At 52.0% G+C, this 21,200-nt stretch overlaps 8 protein-coding genes across 8 annotated transcripts; 4 read left to right on the top strand and 4 right to left on the bottom strand.

The window, feature by feature from the left end:
• Positions 1–54: 54 nt before the first annotated feature.
• On the top strand, positions 55–270 carry CTAM01_03385 (uncharacterized protein; the record flags this gene model as incomplete). Its single annotated transcript, XM_060519421.1, has 1 exon — positions 55–270. The coding sequence occupies one exon, from the start codon at positions 55–57 to the stop codon at positions 268–270; it is 216 nt and encodes a 71-aa protein (XP_060385627.1).
• A 1,985-nt stretch (positions 271–2,255) lies between these two features.
• Positions 2,256–2,769, top strand: CTAM01_03384 (uncharacterized protein; the record flags this gene model as incomplete). The annotated part of the gene is made up of 2 exons (XM_060519420.1): positions 2,256–2,391; positions 2,591–2,769. 2 exons carry the CDS (start codon positions 2,256–2,258, stop codon positions 2,767–2,769), a joined length of 315 nt encoding a protein of 104 aa, XP_060385626.1.
• Positions 2,770–3,531: 762 nt separating this feature from the next.
• Positions 3,532–3,759, bottom strand: CTAM01_03383 (uncharacterized protein; the record flags this gene model as incomplete). The annotated part of the gene is made up of 1 exon (XM_060519419.1): positions 3,532–3,759. One exon carries the CDS (start codon positions 3,757–3,759, stop codon positions 3,532–3,534), a length of 228 nt encoding a protein of 75 aa, XP_060385625.1.
• A 1,220-nt stretch (positions 3,760–4,979) lies between these two features.
• CTAM01_03382 (cutinase-2) lies at positions 4,980–6,378 on the bottom strand (the record flags this gene model as incomplete). The annotated part of the gene is made up of 3 exons (XM_060519418.1): positions 4,980–5,601; positions 5,675–6,069; positions 6,145–6,378. The coding sequence occupies 3 exons, from the start codon at positions 6,376–6,378 to the stop codon at positions 4,980–4,982; spliced, it is 1,251 nt and encodes a 416-aa protein (XP_060385624.1).
• An 889-nt stretch (positions 6,379–7,267) lies between these two features.
• Positions 7,268–7,468, top strand: CTAM01_03381 (uncharacterized protein; the record flags this gene model as incomplete). The annotated part of the gene is made up of 1 exon (XM_060519417.1): positions 7,268–7,468. The coding sequence occupies one exon, from the start codon at positions 7,268–7,270 to the stop codon at positions 7,466–7,468; it is 201 nt and encodes a 66-aa protein (XP_060385623.1).
• A 1,390-nt stretch (positions 7,469–8,858) lies between these two features.
• On the bottom strand, positions 8,859–14,093 carry CTAM01_03380 (uncharacterized protein; the record flags this gene model as incomplete). The annotated part of the gene is made up of 18 exons (XM_060519416.1): positions 8,859–9,359; positions 9,417–9,597; positions 9,663–9,743; positions 9,797–9,922; positions 9,977–10,284; positions 10,340–10,524; positions 10,577–10,641; positions 10,694–10,744; positions 10,803–10,874; positions 10,925–11,123; positions 11,178–11,423; positions 11,480–11,642; positions 11,732–12,420; positions 12,475–12,708; positions 12,762–13,041; positions 13,107–13,318; positions 13,379–13,907; positions 13,962–14,093. 18 exons carry the CDS (start codon positions 14,091–14,093, stop codon positions 8,859–8,861), a joined length of 4,254 nt encoding a protein of 1,417 aa, XP_060385622.1.
• Positions 14,094–15,146: 1,053 nt separating this feature from the next.
• On the bottom strand, positions 15,147–16,159 carry CTAM01_03379 (RNA polymerase II holoenzyme cyclin-like subunit; the record flags this gene model as incomplete). Its single annotated transcript, XM_060519415.1, has 2 exons — positions 15,147–15,940; positions 16,000–16,159. The coding sequence occupies 2 exons, from the start codon at positions 16,157–16,159 to the stop codon at positions 15,147–15,149; spliced, it is 954 nt and encodes a 317-aa protein (XP_060385621.1).
• Positions 16,160–16,800: 641 nt separating this feature from the next.
• On the top strand, positions 16,801–19,745 carry CTAM01_03378 (uncharacterized protein; the record flags this gene model as incomplete). Its single annotated transcript, XM_060519414.1, has 6 exons — positions 16,801–16,963; positions 17,024–17,104; positions 17,218–17,425; positions 17,763–18,721; positions 18,880–19,045; positions 19,193–19,745. 6 exons carry the CDS (start codon positions 16,801–16,803, stop codon positions 19,743–19,745), a joined length of 2,130 nt encoding a protein of 709 aa, XP_060385620.1.
• Positions 19,746–21,200: the final 1,455 nt, after the last annotated feature.

Raw genomic sequence — 21,200 nt, 5'->3', positions numbered from 1 at the left:
TTTGGGTGCGGCCTGCTGGCGAACCTCTGCATTGTTACCTTGTTTGGTTGAGCGATGTGGACGGGGATCGCGCAGTCCTTTATTGCTTTCTTGCGCCTCTTCTCTCATTTCATTATTCGAGGATGGACTATTCTTACTACTATTGGTCGATGTTCCGGCGGTGCAGGGTCTAGCACCTCGCGACACTGGAAACGGTTGGTGGTGGTGGAGTCATACCTTGTCTGGGCACTTTCGCGAGCATCTCGGAAGAGTTGTGTGTTTCTTGGGTAGCGGTTTTGAGACGATAAATGGCTCTTGTGGTTTCTGGGTCGGAGAACGGGATACCTTTTGGGGTTGTACAGGAAACGCTCAAGATGCGAATGGTGTCGAATGGGATTAGACCAAGCTGTCTGATCTTGTGGCGCGAAGCCAGCAAGGCGCAATGCAATATACGATATGTTCATCAAAAGCCGTCCATTATGAGTGTCATTCAGTGACTGCCAACCAACCATCATTGCAAGCCACCAGCTACTGATAGGTTCCAAATCATGGTGACAATATCAGGTAGACGTTTAGTGAAGGACCAACTATTGCTAGCCGGATTTGACCTCTTGCTCATTGGCATCAGATACATCTCACGACTGTTAGAATAAAGAGATGACTACATGCCGTCCTCGCGCTTACTGCATATTACCCCTTCTTGAACCGTGACATTGCTGATATATTGCAGGATACTGTAAGACGGCTGCTATCGAGCTGCGTGAGATGGGGGTCAGTAAATCAGACATAGATCCCCGGCCCACACCTGCCTCGAAACCCCCTTTGTTCGCCGAGGAGACGACGGAGGGGGGGAAGAAGGGGAATGAATCTGAGCTAAGCTGAGCTCGGGCTGCGAGGGAGAAAAGAGGAGTTGAAGGTCGGGCTTTTTGTGCAGTAGAGTTTAGCATGGAGGATTTTTGGTTGCGTTTTTCCCTGTGTACGAGGTATGATTCTGTAGGCGCTGGTATCGCTATGGAGGGCGGTCAGGAAAAGGGAGACGGGTGGATTTCACTTTCTAGTTTCTGGCGTTTTGTGTTGGGGGCGTTGAAGGGTTAGTCTGGTTGGTGTGCGGCGTGCCTGGTGCCTGGGTCGCGGCCCGGCTTCATTCTGGGCCTGAAGGGGACCTGAGGGACCTGAGGTGCCTTGCTTACCCGCCGCCTGAGTTTCTGCATGGTGCTGCGAGGGGAGGGGGGTGTTTGGCGGGGATGGAGTGCTGCAGGTGGGCGATGAAGGTGAGGTATCCTGCGGCTCGGTGCTTCCTGATCAATTTTTTGAAGATTACTGTAACCACTATTACTATTTCTCTTCCTCCCGGCGAAATTCCTATGAAGTGGACGGATACAACGAGCATCATCATGGCTTGGAGAGTGAGAGAGGGGGGGGGGTTGGGGTTGAGGTCACGGTCACGTGATGGACTTGATCTTGATGAGAGAGGTGGGGAAGCCAATGATGACGATGCAGCTGGGCAGCAAAGCACGAAGCGTGGACTGCCAGAGTGAAAGAAAAGCCCGTCCTGGGTATGGTTCCGTGGTGGGGGTCTATGCCAGGGGTCAACGGGGCATTGGGCTCAGAGGTCTGGACACAGGTGGTGATGAGGCTGACGAGAGAGAATTCATGGTCCAGATTTGAGCATAGTCTGGCGAGAAAAACCAGGACGATGACGATGCGTATGAAAGGTCTCTCTGAGCGGCGATGATGGATGGACGGCCCCTTCGTTGGATGATGTGACTGTGGGCTTGCAAATGGTCGACAGGCAGTTGGTCAATGCCCCCGCCCTCGTCTTCTGCAACTCTCTCCTTCCCGCTCTGAAAGGCAATTTGCGGGGACATGGCGATGCTTCCAGCCACTCGGGTAGCTGCGCTGCTGCAACCAGCTGGAGAAGGAAAAAGCTCGGTCCTGAGGAGATGTCACCATGTAACTAATCGAGAGGGAGAGAGAGCAATGAATAGTGACGTCACGGCCGGGTCAACGAAGCGGCGCGCCGCATGCTTCTGGCGGCTGCTTTCTCGTCTAGCTAGTAGCTTAACCTAGGTTATTGCTATTGCTCTACTTCTTGAGCTCTTTTGCCGAGTTGTCGTGATCATTTGGCCCTTCCCCCCCCCTTTAATACCTCATTGAACCTTGATTCTCTTCCGTTCAATTGAACCTGCCTGCAAACACAGCACGTTAAAACCTACACCGTGATACCCCCTCCCCTTCCTCTACCACAGATCCAAAAACCAAACACCTACGCAACAATGGCATCCCGCATCGCTCTGTCAGCCCGTCCTATTGCCCGCGGCGCTTTCGTCGTCGGTAGACAGACCGCTCCCCTCGGCCGGGGCTTCAGCATCTCCACGACGAGAACGCAGGGTCTGAAGGAGTCTTCTGGACGTGAGTCTCTCGCTTATTTCTCTTTTCTACCTTCTTTCCTCTTTCCCCGGCAGAAGGATGCATGGCAATTGAGCTTGGAGTGAAGTCACAAGCTTCGATGACGCCTTCATTGCCAGCCTTTCACCCCTCCTACCCATGAACGAACTCTCCCCATTCTGTTGCTAGAGAGAGATGTCAGCTGACACTTCCCCATTCAAAGACACCGACAGCGAGACGCACGAGAAGCACAAGCAGGACTCCCTCTCCAAGCAGAAACAGGGCAAGGGCCACTGGAAGCCCGAGCTCGCCTCCGACAGCGAGGAGGCCATCAAGGCGGATCGCGACGAGCACATCGACCCCAAAAAGTTGCAGGAGAAGACTGCCGGCAAGGCGTCATAATCATGATGGATGATTGTTCGCCCCTGCGTCGCCGCACCTCGCCTCGCTGTCTTCCTCGAGGGGAATGGATGCAGGAGGTCAGAATGGGAACGAAGCAGAACACAGTATGCCGTACAGCTTTATGAGCAGAGACACATTCAAAACAGATGCATGGGTTCCGCGGGAGTTTGCTCTAGGGCACCTTGGGATCGGGATTGGCTGTTGGTGAAATGCATGCGGGCTGCCTTTGGGAGAGGATTTGAGGGGTTTAGCAATGTAATCGTATTAGCATCGTGTCGGGACACTAATTGATTCTTGTCCACATCCACTACCGAAAGGTCTGCCAATGGCGTCTCGAAAATGGCTAGAAGCGCGCCCACAGGATTGAAGTGCTCGTCTGAAACTAGCGAGCCAGGCCCGACGTTTTAGTTTCTGCCCTCTTGCATGCCCATACGATATTCCCCTTCATCATCCTCGTACTCTGAGGGACTGCATGGTCCTTCCCGTATAGAAGTAGACTGCCTGGTCTGTCAACTGGTATAAGTACACCGAGCTTTCGTCAAACTAAGCTGATTGGATATTGTTTCAGAGCGATCACACATGGCGGCCGGCTGATCATGGCCTTATTCGCCGCAGAGAAAGTCGGTCATGGACGTGAGGAGTCATGGCCCAAGAGCGTGCCTCCCACTGGGCTTTCAGACCGCCTTTGCGGTAGACTCCCAGTTGTCAGGGGCCTGGACAACCAAGGCGTCAGGACTGTCTGCATCGGATCTGGGAGAAGCATCAGGGCCTATCGCTGCCGTCTTTTTCTTCGGCCTTCTTCGGCCGAACCGGGGTTATCAGAGGATTCGCGGCCTTCTTGACGAACTTGATTCTTATGGGCTTTTTTAGTACCTGTGGCTCAGGAGCTGCGGCAATGGTGACCTTATCGACCTCCACAACCTCTGGAGTATAAGTGGCCTGGGCTGGAAGAGATACCGAAGAGGAGCGCTGCGGACCCTTAGGTACCATGCTTCCTGAGTGCTTTCTGTGTATACTGTTACGTATATAAGTAAAGTGATGAGAAGGTTTTGATATTAGTAAGTTGATGATATGAACCTGGAGTCAATAGATCGAGGTGTTGCAATGCAGATCAGCTTCAATATATCATCTGTGTCTTTCACCCGATCAATGCATTGTTCACCTAGAATGGGAACTCAACCTTGCGTGAGACTGCCCAATTTTCAGCTTTAAATACCTGATATGGTACGCACAGATGATATTGGGCTTTCTTCTAATCAGCACCAGCGGGTTTTCCAAGGCCGCCATTGCCTTGCGCTGAAGTTAGGATGTGTCTTCAGCTTCCTTGCCTGTCTCATCAGGTTCGAGAGAAGTAGAGGAGCATGACTGCTGAAATGTCTACTAAGGCCTTTTTGCAGAAGACAGTCTATTCTTTACTCGATGACACATCCAAGCCTGGCGTGGATGAAAGTTCAATAAGAATGGCCCTGGAAAACGACAGTTGATCTACCATTGCTGTCACAGTCCTGGGAGTTCAACGTTTGTCTGGAATATACTCTCTTGCGACAACAAGCAGGAGAGTGCCGATGCATGTAAGCGTTGATATAGCGCGCAGCCCTTCGGTGTTGGATTTGGGCGTCTTGCAATGGCATAGATTTGGGAAGACGGAAGTCGCAGTCTAGTATGGAGCTTAGAAGAAAAGGCGGTAAGGTGGTGAAGAAGAATACTATGTATAGACGGTGCTTATAGATGGGACGAATTGACGATATGGTCTTCGAGGCCTGTTCGTAAAGAAATGAGAAAACGGACATGTTTCAAACTGCGAGTCTCCGAGTCTATTCAGTCTTATCTCTCTCTCTCTCTCTCTACTACTAACAGTATGCACATATCGCTATAGATGATGCGAACACGAGATTTACTTTTCCAATTCGCTTAAATAGGGTGTGAGTATACTTGATCAAGAGGTTCGTATCATCTTTGGCGCGGCCCAGAAAGTCAAACAGTATCACATCAGAACCACGCTGTGCTATACAGGAACTCTCTCATACCCGACTTCTCGTCCTTAAATAGGTGGCACAATATTTATGATACGGTAGAATCTCTGCCGGGAAGACTCGTTCTGTTATTCGTTCAGAGTGCTTCACCGACTCTCGCGTGCCATGCGCACCATCCCATGGTGTCCTTCCACAAGCACCATGCTCATTCTTGATCACTCAATCCACCGTCATTGTCTAGTCTAGTTTAGGATACTCAATAAAGCCAACAGAGTCCACCTCTTCCCCAGACTCCCCATGCATACCCACAAACGAGCGGCCCTCACCCGGCACAAACGTAACACACCGATCATTCGTCCTCGACCCAACCTCCAGAACCCGGCCCAGACTAGTCGAAGCCCGAAAGAATCCAACGCGGTCCTTCTTCTTCTTCCGGCCGTTGCACACCTCCGTCATGATCCAGTACTCCCCCTCCTCCAGCGTCAGCTCCTTGAAATTCCCGCCGCTACCGCCGTGCCCCTGCGCCCCGTCGGGGCCCCCGTCCATCTTGACGCCGAGCGCGTCGACCCGCGCGGCGCCGCGGCCAAAGATGGAGACGACGCGCACGCTGTCCAGCTTGGCGAGTTCTGTGCCGTCGTTGAAGGAGGTTGAGCTGCCGGCGGGCGCGCCGCGGTAGATTTCGCGGAAGGTGAAGCCCACGTCGGCGAAGTGGGAGAGGTCGATGTCGGAGACGATGGGGACGGTGGTCCAGCCTTTGGCGGCGGCGAGCTTCTGCACGAGAAACTCGGCGGCGGGTTTGGCGGAGGGGCGATAGTCTCTGTGGCCTGGCATCACGGCGCCGAGGGGTAGACCGTTGCGGCTGCGGTTACATGGTGTTAGCGAGACCGTCTCAGTGCCTTCATTTGCAAAGCTGGGGTGTGTTCAAGACTTACCAGACCGGGTCAAATTTGTTGCAAAACATCTGCACTCTTTCCGGTGCCAGACCGGGTATCGTGTTCTTGTTGTACACCTGCATAGTGTTGCCAAATGTCACGGCGGCCACGATCCGGTCCTTGTATTCCGATCCAAGCCTGTCCGAAATCACGCGGGAAAGCATCGCAGCGCCTTGGCTGTACCCGCCGACGACGACATCAGAGTCGGAGCACTGGTCCATGTACTCGCGGATCTGAGTGCTCGCGCTGGTGACCTCGCGCGGCCGGCACAGCTGGTTGTTGATGCAGAGGTTGTCTTGCAGCGTTGCGGCGTATTCAATGCCTTGAATAGCAATCTTGTCCGCGCCTAGGGTTGAGCGGAGGTACGCCGCGAGTTGAGGGCCCGGTTGCAATCCCTGTGGTGGACTGTTAGTTCTCAATGCGCTCAAGGCAAAGATATCATCGAGGCTTTGCAAGCCGGGTTTACTCACCATATTCGGCTGTTGAGTGCTTCCGCGGAGGAAGAAGAACATGGTATCTTTGCAGGTGCCATCGCGCACCTCATTCTCCAAGACACCTTTGTCTGATGAGTCCTGTTGTCGAGCTTGAAGAGAGTGAACGGGTTGGCTTGCTTCTTCCGTGTAGTCACTTCGTGGTGTTACTCTTGCGAAGCCTGGTGTCAATACGCACTGCAAGGCGAGTATGATGGCCGTGGACCTCTTCATGATAACGAACGTGTTGTAATGAGAGTATATGGGTTAGTACTTGATCAATTTTTGCTTCCTGGGAAGGAAGTACCACTAAATGATCGGAAACATGTTGAGAACTGTCATATTCAAGGACACTGATTTCTTCAATATCTATAAGTTACGTTTCCTGAAGCTCGGACTGTTCAGAGTGGAATCGTCAATAAAAGCGAGGGTTTTCCCTTTCGCTTCAGCAATTAATATTGAGGAACGTCAAATGAGCGTCAATGTCTCTTCAACCTTAATTGATTGTATACAAGGGCTATACCTTAAATTGTGGACGAACTCTGTTAGTGTCATTTCTTCACCTGACGGGCTGTCCGGCAACTCCAGGGCTGCAGCTCGGAGGGATCGGACAGCCGTGATCTGCAATCTTGGACTCACCTTTCCCCTGGGGAGGCCATGCATCCAGTGGTCCCACGCTGCGATCTCTCGTCCTGGTTGTCGGTACAATACACTTGGACAGGAATCATTTACCTATTTCTCCATTCTATAAGGTAGTTAACCACTCGCTCGCCTCACCTTATTCAAGGTTGGGTCTCGAGTAGATCTGCTCGGTATGTGAAAAGAGTGCACGGTCGAGGGCCTAACTTCGCCATGTAGACAAAGAAGACAGGCTCTCGATCGGGGGCTACTAGGAAGTCCTATGAGTTCTTCCTAACAGCGCGAAAGAGGACATCTCCGCGATTGGCAATATAGTTCTGGCAAAGAGTTACGTGCTCCCTTCCGTGGAAAGACGCATTGTTGCCGGAAAGCTTCAGTTAGACGGCATCGACTTCACTCTAGCGCCTTGTTTCTTGTGTTTACCGTTCGTCATACGAGGATGTTGGTCAGAAATGAGGCAGATGTCCGGACTGCTTCAAACTGGATGGTTGCTAGCCTGACTTTGACAACGTCTAACCATGTGAGTATGGCGGAGCATTGGTGGACGACTTCGGAGGAGCTGCAGGCAATTTCGCGCTGTTACCGTCAAGTAAGGGCGAAAACTGTACATGTTTCGCGCATTCGGTCAAGCAACTCGGCCATGGAGTCTACGTATAATCCACTGGTGCGGCCAAGGCTAAGGTAACGGGTGAGCTGGCGGAGAAGTTAGTCAGGACCTTCCAGATGGGTAGAATGGTTGGGATGGACGGGACCTAGTAAACTTTGGCCGATTTTCCTACGATGAAATGTAGGCTTCGGGATAACATTTTGAGAAAAAACCAAAACCTCTTACAGTATACTTCTGAACTGAGAGTTCGGGAGAACTTGCTGTGGCGGCGGCGTCGTCTCTCGCCTCTATATGATGCCTGTCGCCGCCAGCTTCTTCCAATGTCATCTACCACACATATATGCGAGGGATTCCTCCAAAACACCCACAGAGTCCATGATGGAAGCAGCTTGATTATATCTTCCCGTGGATAAGACTTCCAAGATCTCCTCAATAGGGCTTACCAGACGTATCTACCCCCACTTTATACTTGCTCATCAGGCGTCAAGTGTTGGCCTGCTATCCACTCTATCGTCAATGAAAGACACAGAATTAAGGATAGATGCTACTCAAACACATGAAAGGAAACACATGAGATCGCGGTGTCTTCTCGTCGTCTCATCTCAAAGTACATTTCCATTTTCAGAGACATTCTTTCCTCAACTCACATAGCCCACGTCACACCTCGTCGCCCACCCCCAGACTTGCTACATCTATGCCAAGTGGGCTGTGGCTCCCAACCAACTATCACTGGATGCTCACATCCACACTTCCCCGATAGTCTAGTGGTGAGGATATCTGCTTGTCATCGGGGAATTATTCCCTGACAACGATTCGCAGGGGACCGGGGTTCAATTCCCCGTCGAGGAGTTATTTTTGCTCTTTCTGCGTAGTGTTGCTTTCTAGAACTGATTTCAATGCGATTGACAGTCGCTGTGGCATCTTGGACGGCATTTCGGACATGAACCAATGTCAAATCTACACTATGCGCCCATAATTATGTCTCAGGGCAGAGTAGTCTTTGGTCCCAGTAGTTTTGTACTTGAAGCAGGTAGGTACTCGCCACATAGTCTGCCAGCTGAATCGTCCCGTCTTATCTGCTCCAACATTCATGCTCTTTGTGAATCAGCGTTGTTGCCGCATGTCTGATAACGGCGGCGCTGAGGGATGGCGAAAAGACCCCTGCGTTTACTGCGTTTACAATCGCCACAACGCCACTTCTGCTCCTTCTGGGTCTTTGGCTCAGCACTGTAACTCACTCGACGTGGGATCGCTGGTCAATGCGGCCTGGTGTGGAGAAGGCGCCGCGTTGAAAGTCGCTCGAGGATCGTTACGCAAATGTGTGTACAATGGAGAGAGGATGCGAGGGGAATCATCGAGAGACATTATCTGTCTGTACAAAACAAATATTCGTTCTCGTTCGAATCCTAAACCATTGATACGGTCTATCAGCGAGTGATAGAAGTCAAACAACCATCCGCATGCATAGCTACCCCTTCAAAGCCGTCGCGTCCAACACATCCTCCGCCTCGCCAAGCTTCCCAATCTTGCCCTTGGACAACAAGACCACGGCATCCTGTCCTGGCCGCAAGCCTTCCGTCACGCCGCCCAGCCTATGCGTGATTGCTATTACGGTATGGCCCTTGTCTGTGAACTCCTGGCGTATGATGTCGCGTGTGACAGATTCAGTCTCGGTATCGAGCGAGGATGTGGCTTCATCCAACAGAAGAATGGGCATGATGTGTCGGCATTCAGTTCCGTTTGCTGATGATTCGGGCGGGTGGTTGATGGATTTGAGTTGTACGAGCGCTCTAGCTAGTGCGAACAGCTGCGATTGACCGGTGGACATTTGTGGCAGAGAGGATAGTGGGCTGTCTAGAGTGTTGCGAGTTTCCTCCTCAGATGAAGTGTTTTGTAGGTGGAAGTGTGACAGCAGGCCGAGCCTCTCGAGGGCTGAGATGATTGCTTCATCTGGAAGAGAAGTCGAGGGCTGGGTAGTTGGTAGGTCAGCGGGGATCTCTCACGAATATTGAACAGAGAATCGCACATCGAGATTGAAGCGGAGACTGGCATGTCCCAGAATGAATGACTCTTGGGAAACCGTGATGAAGCACTTCTGTCGAATTAGAGAACGTGGCACGAGACGTAGATCGACCCCGTCAATCCTGATGCTTCCAGCATCCGTGTCAAGAAGACGTAGGAGGGTGAGGAGTAGGGTGCTTTTGCCGCTGTTTGTCCAACGTGTCAGCAGAGATCGGAATATGATCTATGGATGCAGCCATGTGCAACATACCTGCCCGTTCGACCGCAAATGATCAATTGCTGGCCTGGAGAGGCCTTCAAGGTAACGTCTTGTAAAGCCACTGCGTCGGGGCTGCAGAGAGAGTCAGTCTACAGAGGCGACCGTATTGTTAATAGTTGTCTTACTTATACGAAACGGTGACCTTATCGAACTCGACTGATCCAGATGACGGCCACGCCTCCGTGGGAACAAAGTCCTCGTGCGGCTGTCCCTCTTTCGGCGTATCGGCCTCCAAGGTCTTCAAGCGAGATCTGCCAAGCCGTCAGTAAATCAACCAGGAAGACAAGGAGGAAGAGAAAGTATACATGGCACCTAGGGAAATCTCCATATTCGTCCAAGATGTCACGAGGCTAAGAAGCGTCGCGTTCGCAGCCAACACAATATTCAACGCCATACCAATCTGACCGGCCGTCGTCGTTCCCCTCACAAAAACTGCAAGTGTGATGAGGCCTGTGGCAATCGCAGCAACCATGAGATCCAGAACGATGCCCAGCCACTGTTGTAGACAGAAGAGGATATATGCTGGCTTCTGCGACTTATCAAGACAGACCACGTTGGCATGCTCGGCTTGTTTCTCCCAACCAAAAGCTCGGATAGTCGTGACGCCTTCAACCTATGTCGTTGTCAGCCACAACGTACTTAGCCAGAAGGGGAGAGGGAAGCGGTACTGATTCGAGGAAGCTCGAGTAGACTGCCGACTGCGACTCGAGATCTAGCAGACGCAATTGTCGCGAGGTGCGTAAGTACACCCGCTGCACGAGATACACGACCGCGGCGCAAAGGGGAAGCGACAGAGCCAGCAGCTTTTGTGTGCTGAATAACAAAACCACCTGTACGAGCAGCTTGAAGACCTCTGTAACCAAATATGAGTAAGGAGGAGTGAGTGTTGGGTCAGGAAGGCTTACGATTCGACATGGACATGGTGGCTGGCGGCAACTGCTTATCTACCAGTTGTATATCCTGACTGAAACTGTAAAGACTTAGCAAATGATATGGCTCATTCGGTAGGCGTTGCGACCAACTGATTCAATGTAACTCCCATATCAGTCTTTGAGAAATACGACAGTGGGGCACTAAGTTTGGTCAGTAGGTGTAGGTGGCAGCAGATGAAGTTAGTGGGATTGCACGAACCCGATGATAGTTGAGAGTAGGCGGCGATGTAGTTCAGTGCCGGAAGCGGGTGCGATCAGGATTTGGGTTGACCTTTAACTAAGTTAGGATCAGGGTCAGCGACCTGAACTATTCGTACTCACCACATCGTTCCGCTTGTAGCGAGCCATGCTAGTAAAGATGAGATGAGGTAGCCACAAATATAGAATGTTGTCTGGGATACTGGTGCCTCCGTCCACTTTTGCAACCAGTACTGAGGGACAGTTACGAAGAAAGAATATGTTGAGGTGCAAGCGAGAAGTAGTAGGATATGACGAAAGCCTACAGCCCGAAAATAGTATCCTGAGGGGAGATGGCTGAGTTAGCATTCAAAAGGCGAAGAAAAGTGCAACATACCATAGAGAGAGATGTCTCCCGTTGCTCTGCTGAGATCAGAAACAGCCTCGGCCATCTTCAATTTCTGGCTCTGCACGGTCTTGTCCACTTGGGGCTGCTTCACGACCGTATCGTTCTTTGAATCATCAATATTAACTTTCAGTGAGGCGTACTTGGGGTTCTGCTTCAGGTCATCCCACGTCCCCTGGTACGCAATGGTTCCGCCACCCAGGATAATTAGCTGGTCTGCTAGGTTGAAATGCGCAGCTATAGACTGTCAGTCTTCGTACATTGTTTGTGCCATAGCAACGTAAGGGGCGTACTAGAATGAGTAACAAGGAGGACAGTCGTGCCCGTTTTCTTGAAATGACCTGCAGAACCAAGCAGGTTCTCAACGACACGACTTTCTGTTTTACCGTCAAGTGCGCTGAAGCTATCGTCCAAGATCACAATCTCACTGCGGGCGTATATAGCTCGGGCAAGAGCCTTAGTAGTTGTGGTCAGTGAAGTGAACCCTTTGAAACTTGACACGACGATAACTATGTAGCGAAAAGAGCATGGCGGCGCAAACGTACCACCCGTTGTCGTTGTCCTCCAGAAAGGTTCAAGCCTCGGCTTCCTATTGTGGTACTGTCGCCGCTGGGATTTGGCAGGAGGTCCTCATCGAGGCAGCATAGTTGGATCACCTCCTGATACCAGCTTGGCTCCTCGGGGAGGAAACCGCAGACTGCTTGTTTGAAGGTTCCGCTTGGTAACCAAGGAGACTGCTCGCAGTATCCTATATGCTTCGTCGACACAGATATCGTTCCAGAAGCCGTGGGGACCTCCCCCAAGAGGGCTCGGACAAGCATCGTTTTGCCGCTTCCAACGGGACCAGAACACATGACTATTGAACCCTTGTCAATAACGAGGTTGAGATTGCTGAAAGCCGGAGGTTTCGATGCAGTGAGCCCTTGGACAGTGACGGCTTCCAAAGATATGGCGGGCGAAATGTCGACGAGGCTGTCTTCTGCTTTATCGAAAATAAGTCTTTGGTCCTTTCGGGGTGGCTCAATGAGATATTGCTGAATTCGTTCAAAAGCCGCCAGCGAGCCCACAGCTTGCGGCACGATGGTCATAATCATGTTGGCAGGGTGCGTCACCAAGCCGAGTAGCGCCGTAGTCGTGAAGGCGGTCTCAACATCGAGTGCGGAGCCGTTAAGTCTCGCGACGATCACGTACAGAACGAGCGTGAGAATGGGGGCGAAAATACCGAGAGCGTTTGCTACAAGGTGTCAGGAAGTGGCATTATACCTGGAAATCGGATGACATCACATACCACTCGCGTTGTAAGCGACCATCATCCACCGGACTTTCTTGGCCATTTCAAGCTCCCGAAGGCGTAAGGAGAGGATCAGAGATTCCGTATGGTCTACGATCCCAAGCATCTTCAGACTCTTGACCGAGCCAAGCATAGACGTGGTCATGGCGATTCGGTTCTGAGTAGCCACAGACCAATCCTTTTGCTTGCTCTGGAGGTTCTTTGCCAGATATCGACTCACACGAGAGCAAACTAAAGAGCTCATTAGTTCTTACTCTAAGTACGAGTGCCTAGATTCAACTTACAAAAGATCATGACGAATGGAACCGCGCAAACCCAACCGACTCTCCGAGCTAGCATCGCGGTGCCTATACCAACCTCGATGATCTGCGCCCACGTCTCGTGGAACATGGAAGCCGACTGAACCACGTTGTCTGCGTCTGTACTCATCAAAGTAACCACCTTTGTATCGCCATAGCCAGTAGACTGCTGATTGAGTTGCTTGTTGTTGAGGAGACCAACAACAGCGCCCCTGATCATAATCTTGAGGCGGTTGAGACTGTGCTGATAGGCAGTTCTCGCGATCTAGAGTATGACTCAATATTGCATCGTACGGGACCTCAGGCGACGAGACTTGCAGCCAAACCCACATAGACAAAGACAGCCATCGACACAACTGAGTACCCTCCATCTTGAGATTCCTCGGATGACATGCTGATGGAGCGGATGACAGTACCGATTAGGACCGGCTGAGCGTAGCGGAATCCGATGAGAACAAAGCGAGGGATGATGGGCGCAAGAAACTGCGGAAGAATACTACGCAGCAGTACTTTGGGTAGCGTCATCTTTTTCTCGGGCTTGTCTATGGTGCTCTTAGCAAAAGTCGACGCGTTGTGCTACGCCAGCGGGAAAGTAGGCGTACTTCTCTGACTCCATGCTTGCAGGGCTTGCTGGCGTCGAAGTTGCGATAACAGCTTGCTGTCCATCACTGGAAGGCAGTCTCCAGTTAGAATGTATCTGTTCCCTCGGACGAGAATCGGATTGATCCATCCAAAGAACGTTCGATCCAGAATATTGGACAATTCCTCTGGAGACCACTGATCACGAGGACTCTGCAGGATCGTTTGCTTTCCTCGAAGTTCAACAACCAGAAGCACGCCCTTGATGCAAAGACTCGTAAATGCCGGGGCGACGATTATGGCGGACCCATTGTTAGGAACTCCCGTTCCCAAGTCAAGCAAATTGCATCCCGACGATACAAGCAGATAGACAACAGCGAGATCCGACGGCCTGACGGACTTGGTGTGCTCCAACAAGAGCAGCGGGCAAAGGCCCACATAAGCCACCAAGGACAAAATAGCAGAAGCTAAATTGAGCCCAAGTCGGGGCGTCGAGAGTGCTGTCGTAGCGAGTATGATTGACTGGGCCACAACTAAGATGATTGCGATGATCTAGCTTCAGTTTAGTTCGGTTTCCAGGAAACAGTATCACTCATCACTACGCACAACTTTGCCATGGCCGTGGTGTTCCGGAATGACCTTGATCGTTTCTTTGCGAAGCTTCGATAGACGGAATGGCAGCAACAGCAAAAACAAGGCTGATGCCGTGGTCGACAAAAAGAGCGAGTTTGGAAGCATGATTGCTTGAGCTTAACTCTTCGTCGGTCTCACTCTCCCCTTGCCCTCGCATCGATTCTTCTCTTCTTGTCTGGTTCTCCGTGCACTCAGAAGTAGCAGTGATTGAGGTAAGATAACAAAGACGGAATCAAGAGGCTGAATTGTTATTGTTTTGAGCGTCATGGGTATCGTCCGCCGCGTGCCTTCTGACCCGTATTTGCTGAACAAGGGGTCTGTATTCCCTATTCAGAACCAACGACAGTAGACCTCCAAGACCTATCGGAGTGATTTAGGAATGCGATGGCTGGTGAGTTCCATTCACGGAGCAATGTACAAGTGGAGCGCTTGGCGAGGCTGGATACGATGTTTGAGTGTAGGCGAGATGCACAAGGCATACGAGGTCTGTTTACTTGCTTGAAACCAACAACTTCATTCCACGCGTGGCACAGCTGCAGTCGTCCCTATTTGACCCTAGTCACCTTCCCTGTTGAACTTATAGGGCCGCGTCCCCTGCTTGAAGTAAGCAACGCTTCCCCGTTGGTGTCGGCAAGGCCGAAAGGACAGACACGGAGCGAATTACTTCAATTTTGCGTCAAAGGTGTATGTCTGTGAACTTGACAATGCCAGTATCCAGTCTTTCGAGCATAGCACAATGCTTTTACAGCGGACATCATCGCCGAATTTAGGACTAAAGCACCTGTTGCATCGAACAGTCCCGAAAGCGCTTGCGATGTCAAGCTGCGTGAGAAGATCGATGCCTTTTCTCATTCGAAGACTCTCGGGCGTTTCTGCTTTCCGATCCCTCAGTCTTATTGGACTGAATACTTGAGGGCCACTGTAAAGTCTTGCTCCAGGTGTATGCATCTGGCTGATGCCGTTTCTCATGCTGTTCCGCATGGTGACTTTCGAAGAGTCGGTACTCGTTCTAGTAGTGCTCTCAATGAGCAGGCCTTTCCTGTGATTCGCTGGCGCCGCTCAATTGAAGAGCGCCAGCCATACGATTCCAATCACGCCACTATCCGACCTTCTATAGCATCAGCATAGATGACAAAATTGTGCCATCTCATCGATTCATCACTTGTCAAGAACCCGGGCCTTGACAAAGCGGTTGATTTGCTCCCGAGAGAGCTTATCATTGTACTGCTCGTGACAATCGTAAAACGAAATCAGCTCTTGGGTGCAGTCAACCATGGCAGCGATATCAACGTTGCTTTCGGCCAGCCAAGCACCGTACCGCTGCACCCGGGTGAACCTAGCCTCCGGTTGCTTCTCTTTATCCGCGGGGTTCGGTGTTCCGGGAGTCGGAGGCAGTCCAGGCACTCGGCCTTGGGCCTGAGCTAACGCTGCGCTTGCAGCAGCAATACCAGCGGCGGATGGCGGGTTGGAACCAGACATGTTAGGCGAGGGTCGCAGAACCAATACAAGCAAAATTGCTGTGAGGGCAATCGTATGGGGTGGATGTAGCAACGGTAGATCCGTCATGTAGTGATCGTTGATTATGGACCAGCCCAGGGCGACGTCCTCCTGGGTCAAGTTCAACTCCTGTTGGTAGTTGTTCAGGGTTCGATACGGTTGATGAACTATGAGCTGAGAGCTCATCTCGGATATCATGAAGAACTCGCACTCGCCGAGCTTCGAGGTGTCGAGACCGAGGAAATCGGGCCACAGGGAGCGAGCTTCACTGACGATCAGGCGGATATGCTGCGGGGACTCTTCCATCTTGCAAGCCAGATACAGCGCGGTTGCAACGACCAGGTATGGATTTGTTCGCCGGATTTCGACCTTGGTGTAGAAGCGTTTGATATAAACCTGTGCGGTGGCCATGGCCTGCTGTCGGACTACCATGCGTTTGCCGAGCCGATTGACCTCTGTGTGCGTGATGAATTTAGCAGGTGGGAATACTATGAAGAGCAGCAGGGAAGCTAACGCTGATTGAAGTAAATGCCTAGGTGCCGCTGTTGCGGGAGAGGAAACATCTGGACTAGGTCGGAATTATCGTCTTCGAGCTTCTGGCGCACTGCTTGGAGTTCATCTTTGGAGAAGAGCCAGAAGCGACGCTGGGTTGACTCCCAGTAGTTGGCAGCCATGATGACCTCTCCCGGGCGTTTTCATGGAAATCTATGACATGATTTGTGTCCGCAATGACCCGGAGAGATTGGAGGGGATGTTGCTGAGGAGCAGCGAGGCTGATGGGTGAAGTTAATGGAAAGGGTGGCTGCGAGGCTGGTGCAGCATATGGAACTGTGGCTGATGTTTTCCCTGATAACGATAAGGCGGAAGATGTCCGCCCTGGCGGCCTCGGAGAACCACCTCGCTGAAGCTGTCTGCTGGAGCAGCACTGGAAGCTCCCGGGAGCACTGCTAATTGGTGGCAGCTGATTGCCTCGCTTGGCCCGCCAGTGGAACCTCCCCTGGGTAGCCGAGCTTCTGACGCTGTGGCCCCGGCGCGAACCACTTGCGGCAGGCGGTGCTGCATTTTCTTGGTCGCTGCACCTCGCGACCCTCCTACGTCAGTCCTTGTGACTTGCAGCACCTCATGCAAGCAAAGCCAGTCGCGACAACACCAACCCAACGCCGCCTTTGATAATCCGCCATGTCGTCGTGAGACAGACGCACCTCGATAGAACCCCGCGCGATTTCCACCTTTCTACCGCCGTTCACCCTATGAATCCTGCGTCGAGACCGAGCCCTCGACTCTACTGACCCTGCGTCCTGATGCCGCCGCCGCCATGGGGGTAACAAATTGGGTTACCGAGCGCCAGATGGAGGTGGACGAGTCGCAGAACCAGCGGGATAAGCGGGTCGAGGACCTCTGGAGGCAATTGGACCCCCAGGGGACGGGACATTTGGACTTTAAGGGGTTGCAGAAGGGGTTGAAGAAGATTGATCACCGTCAGCATCAAACTCTGCCCGAAGCTCCCGTGTGGTCTGGGTGCTGACGTTGCCCTTTAGCTATGAAGAATGCGGACGATATGTTGCGGAGGATCATGACCGTCGTCGACACGAACGACGACGGTGTGATTCAGTATGAAGGTAAGCTGCGAATTGGGGGCTATCAGACTAGAAGCTGAAGCTACTGGCCGGGTTCCCCTGTCTTGGATTGAATAAGATATCGAGGACGGCCGCTGACAATGACCTATCACCAGAGTTCCGCTACTTTGTCGAGCAGACAGAGAGGCAGCTCATGCTTCTTTTCCAGTCCATAGACAAGGACCATGATGGGAGACTTGACAAGACTGAACTACAGGAGGCCTTCCGACGAGCTGGGCTGGTTGTGCCGATGCGCAAGCTCAGCTCCTTTTTTGGCGATATCGACATGAACAACGATGGCTATATAAGCTTCGAAGAATGGCGGTAAGTTTCTCAGCATTCAGTAGAGTATGTTGTGAGTCCACGGGTGTTGTTGTAAGCCCAAGCCGCAAAGCGAGGTGTAGAGTAAAGGGTGGCCGATTATCCGACGTATATGGGAAGGTCCGGATCTAGGTCCAGGAGCACTACTCCACGGTGACCGGCCATGATGTTCTCGGTGTGGCTCGGTGTATAGGCGTATGCCTGAGGTGGGCGAGAGGCTTCCACGATGGATGCTCTGGTGCTGTTGTCGGGTTTCTCCTTCCTCTTTTTCTTCCCGGAAAAACCTCTCCTTCTGTTCTGCTTGGAGAGTGAATCACTGACAGAACCCGGACACGCGCAGAGATTTTCTTTTGTTTATGCCAACACACAATGGCCACGCCCCTCTGAAGGCCGTGTTGGACTTTTATTCTTCCATCGTCACCCTCACTGCTGAAGGTGACTCGATGGTATCGGAGGAGACACTTGAAGGTTTAGGTACGACCGGCTTCCTTCTGCAAACCCTCTTTGGATCCATTTTGAGGATCGCATCCCCTTCGGATCGTGAGCCCGGCACCACAACCGAGTCTTTTGCTTCCGCCGCCACCACCGACGAAGACGGCCGTCCCGTGGTGATGGTCGTCCCCTCCCAGGAAGGCGCTGCGTCGCCCGTTCCTACCACAGCTGCGCAGCTTTCCACCTTGTCAAAACCGCAGCAAAATCAACAAACCTCACCAAACAGCCTCACTTCTGCCACAGACTCCGCCCAACAGCAACCTTCCCTCACGTCAAAAACAACTTCAGCAACATCATCATCAAGAACCACGACAACAACGCAAGCCGTGGTACCCATCTCTCCTCCAGGCTTTTCAGGTACCAGCGCCAACATGAACAATATGAACATGGAGGCAGCGGTGCTGCAGGCGTGCATCGAGGCCGGAAACGAGAAGCGCACAGGCATCCTCCGAAGACTCCCCGGCGTCGGCACCTCTCAAGCGAACCAGGTCACAGACAGCAGCTCCGAGCAAGGCTCTAGCTCAGATGCAACTGTAGCACCCAAGACCAAGAGACTGACTGACTTCGCCCCTGATCCAGGTTACTTTGTCGCAGGTGCCGTCGCTGGAGGACTATCGCGGACTGCCACCGCTCCTCTCGATCGTCTCAAGGTCTACCTGCTCGTCAACACTCGAGCCAGTACCGAGACTGCGGCCTCTGCTCTGAAGCAGGGTCGTCCCCTGGTAGCTCTGAACAACGCTGTGCGACCTTTTAGTGATGCCGTCAAGGATCTCTGGAAGGCAGGCGGCATGCGCAGTCTTTTTGCAGGTACGCTCATGCTCATACTTCTACTGATGTTTATATACATTCATGGCTGTCGGCTGCTACTGGTCCATCGTTCCATCTATCTTGAACTCCCTAGCTTGAAAGATGATTGGCCATTTTAAACTGAGCAGCTACTTGAATTATGTACTGACTTCCCCAAGGCAACGGACTCAATGTCATCAAGATCATGCCCGAGAGTGCCATCAAGTTCGGATCCTATGAGGCCGCAAAGCGAACCCTTTCTAAGTTTGAGGGACACAACGACCCCAGACAGATCAGCAGCACCTCAAAATTCGTGGCGGGAGGTGTAGCTGGCATGGTTGCCCAGTACGTAATCTCTTCATAACACTCCTCCAAGTTTGCCTCATTTGCTTTAGCCGCTGTCATCTCTATCATTTGTTGCAGAGTCGCCGTCTCTCCCCTTGTCTCTCTATGTCTCTCTTGCCGCCTTGACTCGCTGCTGACGTCCTCTAGGTTCTGTGTATACCCGCTCGATACACTCAAGTTCCGGCTCCAGACGTCGACGGTCCAGGGCGGCCTTAGCGGCAATGCACTTGTTATCGATACTGCCAAGAAGATGTGGCAGGCGGGAGGCATGCGCATCGCGTATCGTGGTGTTACCATGGGCCTCATGGGCATGTTCCCGTACAGTGCCATTGACATGGGCACATTTGAGTTCCTCAAATCCTCGTACAAGAGATACATGGCCAAGTACAAGGGCATTCACGAGGAGGACGCCAAGCCGGGCAACATCATGACTGGTCTCATAGGAGCGACCAGTGGTGCTTTCGGAGCGTCAGTGGTGTACCCACTCAATGTCCTCCGCACCCGTCTCCAGACGCAGGGAACAGTCATGCACCCTGCAACTTATACCGGCATCGTGGATGTCGCACGGCAGACGTTCAAGAATGAGGGTGTGCGGGGCATGTACAAGGGACTCACGCCTAACCTGCTCAAGGTTGCTCCCGCTCTGAGCATCACATGGGTTGTGTATGAGAACTCGAAGAGAATTCTTGGTCTGGAGTGAAGAGACAAAGACTCTTTTGAGACGGGGGGTTGAAGTGGACAATGGGAGGGAGTGGATTTTACTACAAGACATCAAAGGGACACTAAAAAAAGCCAGGAGGCACATTCTTGGGTTCCTCATTTGAATTGTGGAGGAAGACGAAGATTTTTGGAAGGCGACATGGGATCGCCTACGTTTGGCCAGCTCAAGAAGAGCGGCACACCCTGTTTTGTTACATAGCCCCGTCGTCAATGGCGTTTGGAAGACGTGGTCAGAGAGAGAAAGAGAGATACCAGAGAAGACTTTTGCTCGCTGCAAGGGTGGATGGAACCAGGCTGGCGGTAGCTGTCGGTAGCTTAGCTGCACTACGGTGCGGATATGGCAGCGGGAAGCCCCAAAGATGTTTGCTCAATACAGACGAATGCCTGCACATAAGTGGTTGGTTGCCACGTGGGAATGATGCTTTGCAGGGTGAGGTTATCGTGAGAGTGACGATGGAGGGCCTGTCTATTATGTACTGGGCGTCATGCAAGAGTCCCAGGTAAAGGTCGCGGAGTCCGCCGTCTTCATTAAAACCCCAACATCTCCCAATCGGTATCGTCTTGATCTGCGATCCGACAAAAATAAAGACAGAACAGAACATAAGCGTCAAAATTGGTTGACGTAGGCCTCGAGACAGAATGGGACGTCGTCGAGTTTGCCAAGCTGGCCTACCTTAAGGGAAAAGAAGCTTACGTCGCGATCGTCGTCACCCCGCGTGCACACTGAACCCCGTTGGAGGGGTTGGATACAAGACACCCACTATGAAGAAGCTTGATTGATGGGCAGGCTCCAGTGAATATGCAGAGAGACGACTGTGATTCGTAACCCGACGACTAATAACGATGATATCCTGGTAGACCATAGGTTGGTTCGGAGGGACTAGCCGAGGCTGGTAGGGGGTGACTTGGATAAGCATCGAAGGGGGGAAATACATACTGGAAGGAACTTTGTTTATTGCGAGCTAATTACGTGGGCCGAATGTACCTTGAGATAAGGTAGGTACTTTACCACAGTAGCTATCTCCGGATACGTACTGCAGTAGACGTTGGACTTGGGTACTTTTGTCGGTGTAAGATCGGGCCAACATTGCTCCACTGCCTCTTTTCCCCCAAGTCCAATCTTTTGGAGCTTGTCAGATTGCGCATCCAACTTTATTCAGTCACCTCACATCAACAAGTCACTAATGAGTCCACGACCATCCTTGCTGGACGAGGAACTTGTGCTCGTCTTACTTTTTCACGCTTCTTCTCCACTCGATAGCCGTTATCCAATAATCTCAATTGACTTTTGCCTTTCCATACTTCTAGGTTCCCCACCGTCCTTAACGAGCTTCCTGTTTCGTTTGGCTGCACAACAAGCGTGTCACGCAAGCAAAGCTGCAAAAGAAGAGTCAAGAAGCCGTGCTGCCATGGACTTGGTGACTTGGAGACAATT

The sequence above is a fragment of the Colletotrichum tamarilloi genome, assembly GCF_030869305.1.
Source record: "Colletotrichum tamarilloi strain Tom-12 chromosome Unknown Scaffold_8.1, whole genome shotgun sequence".
Classification (NCBI taxonomy): domain Eukaryota; kingdom Fungi; phylum Ascomycota; class Sordariomycetes; order Glomerellales; family Glomerellaceae; genus Colletotrichum; species Colletotrichum tamarilloi.
The sequence above is the reverse complement of the archived record's forward strand: the minus strand, read 5'-3'. Positions and strand labels throughout refer to the sequence as shown.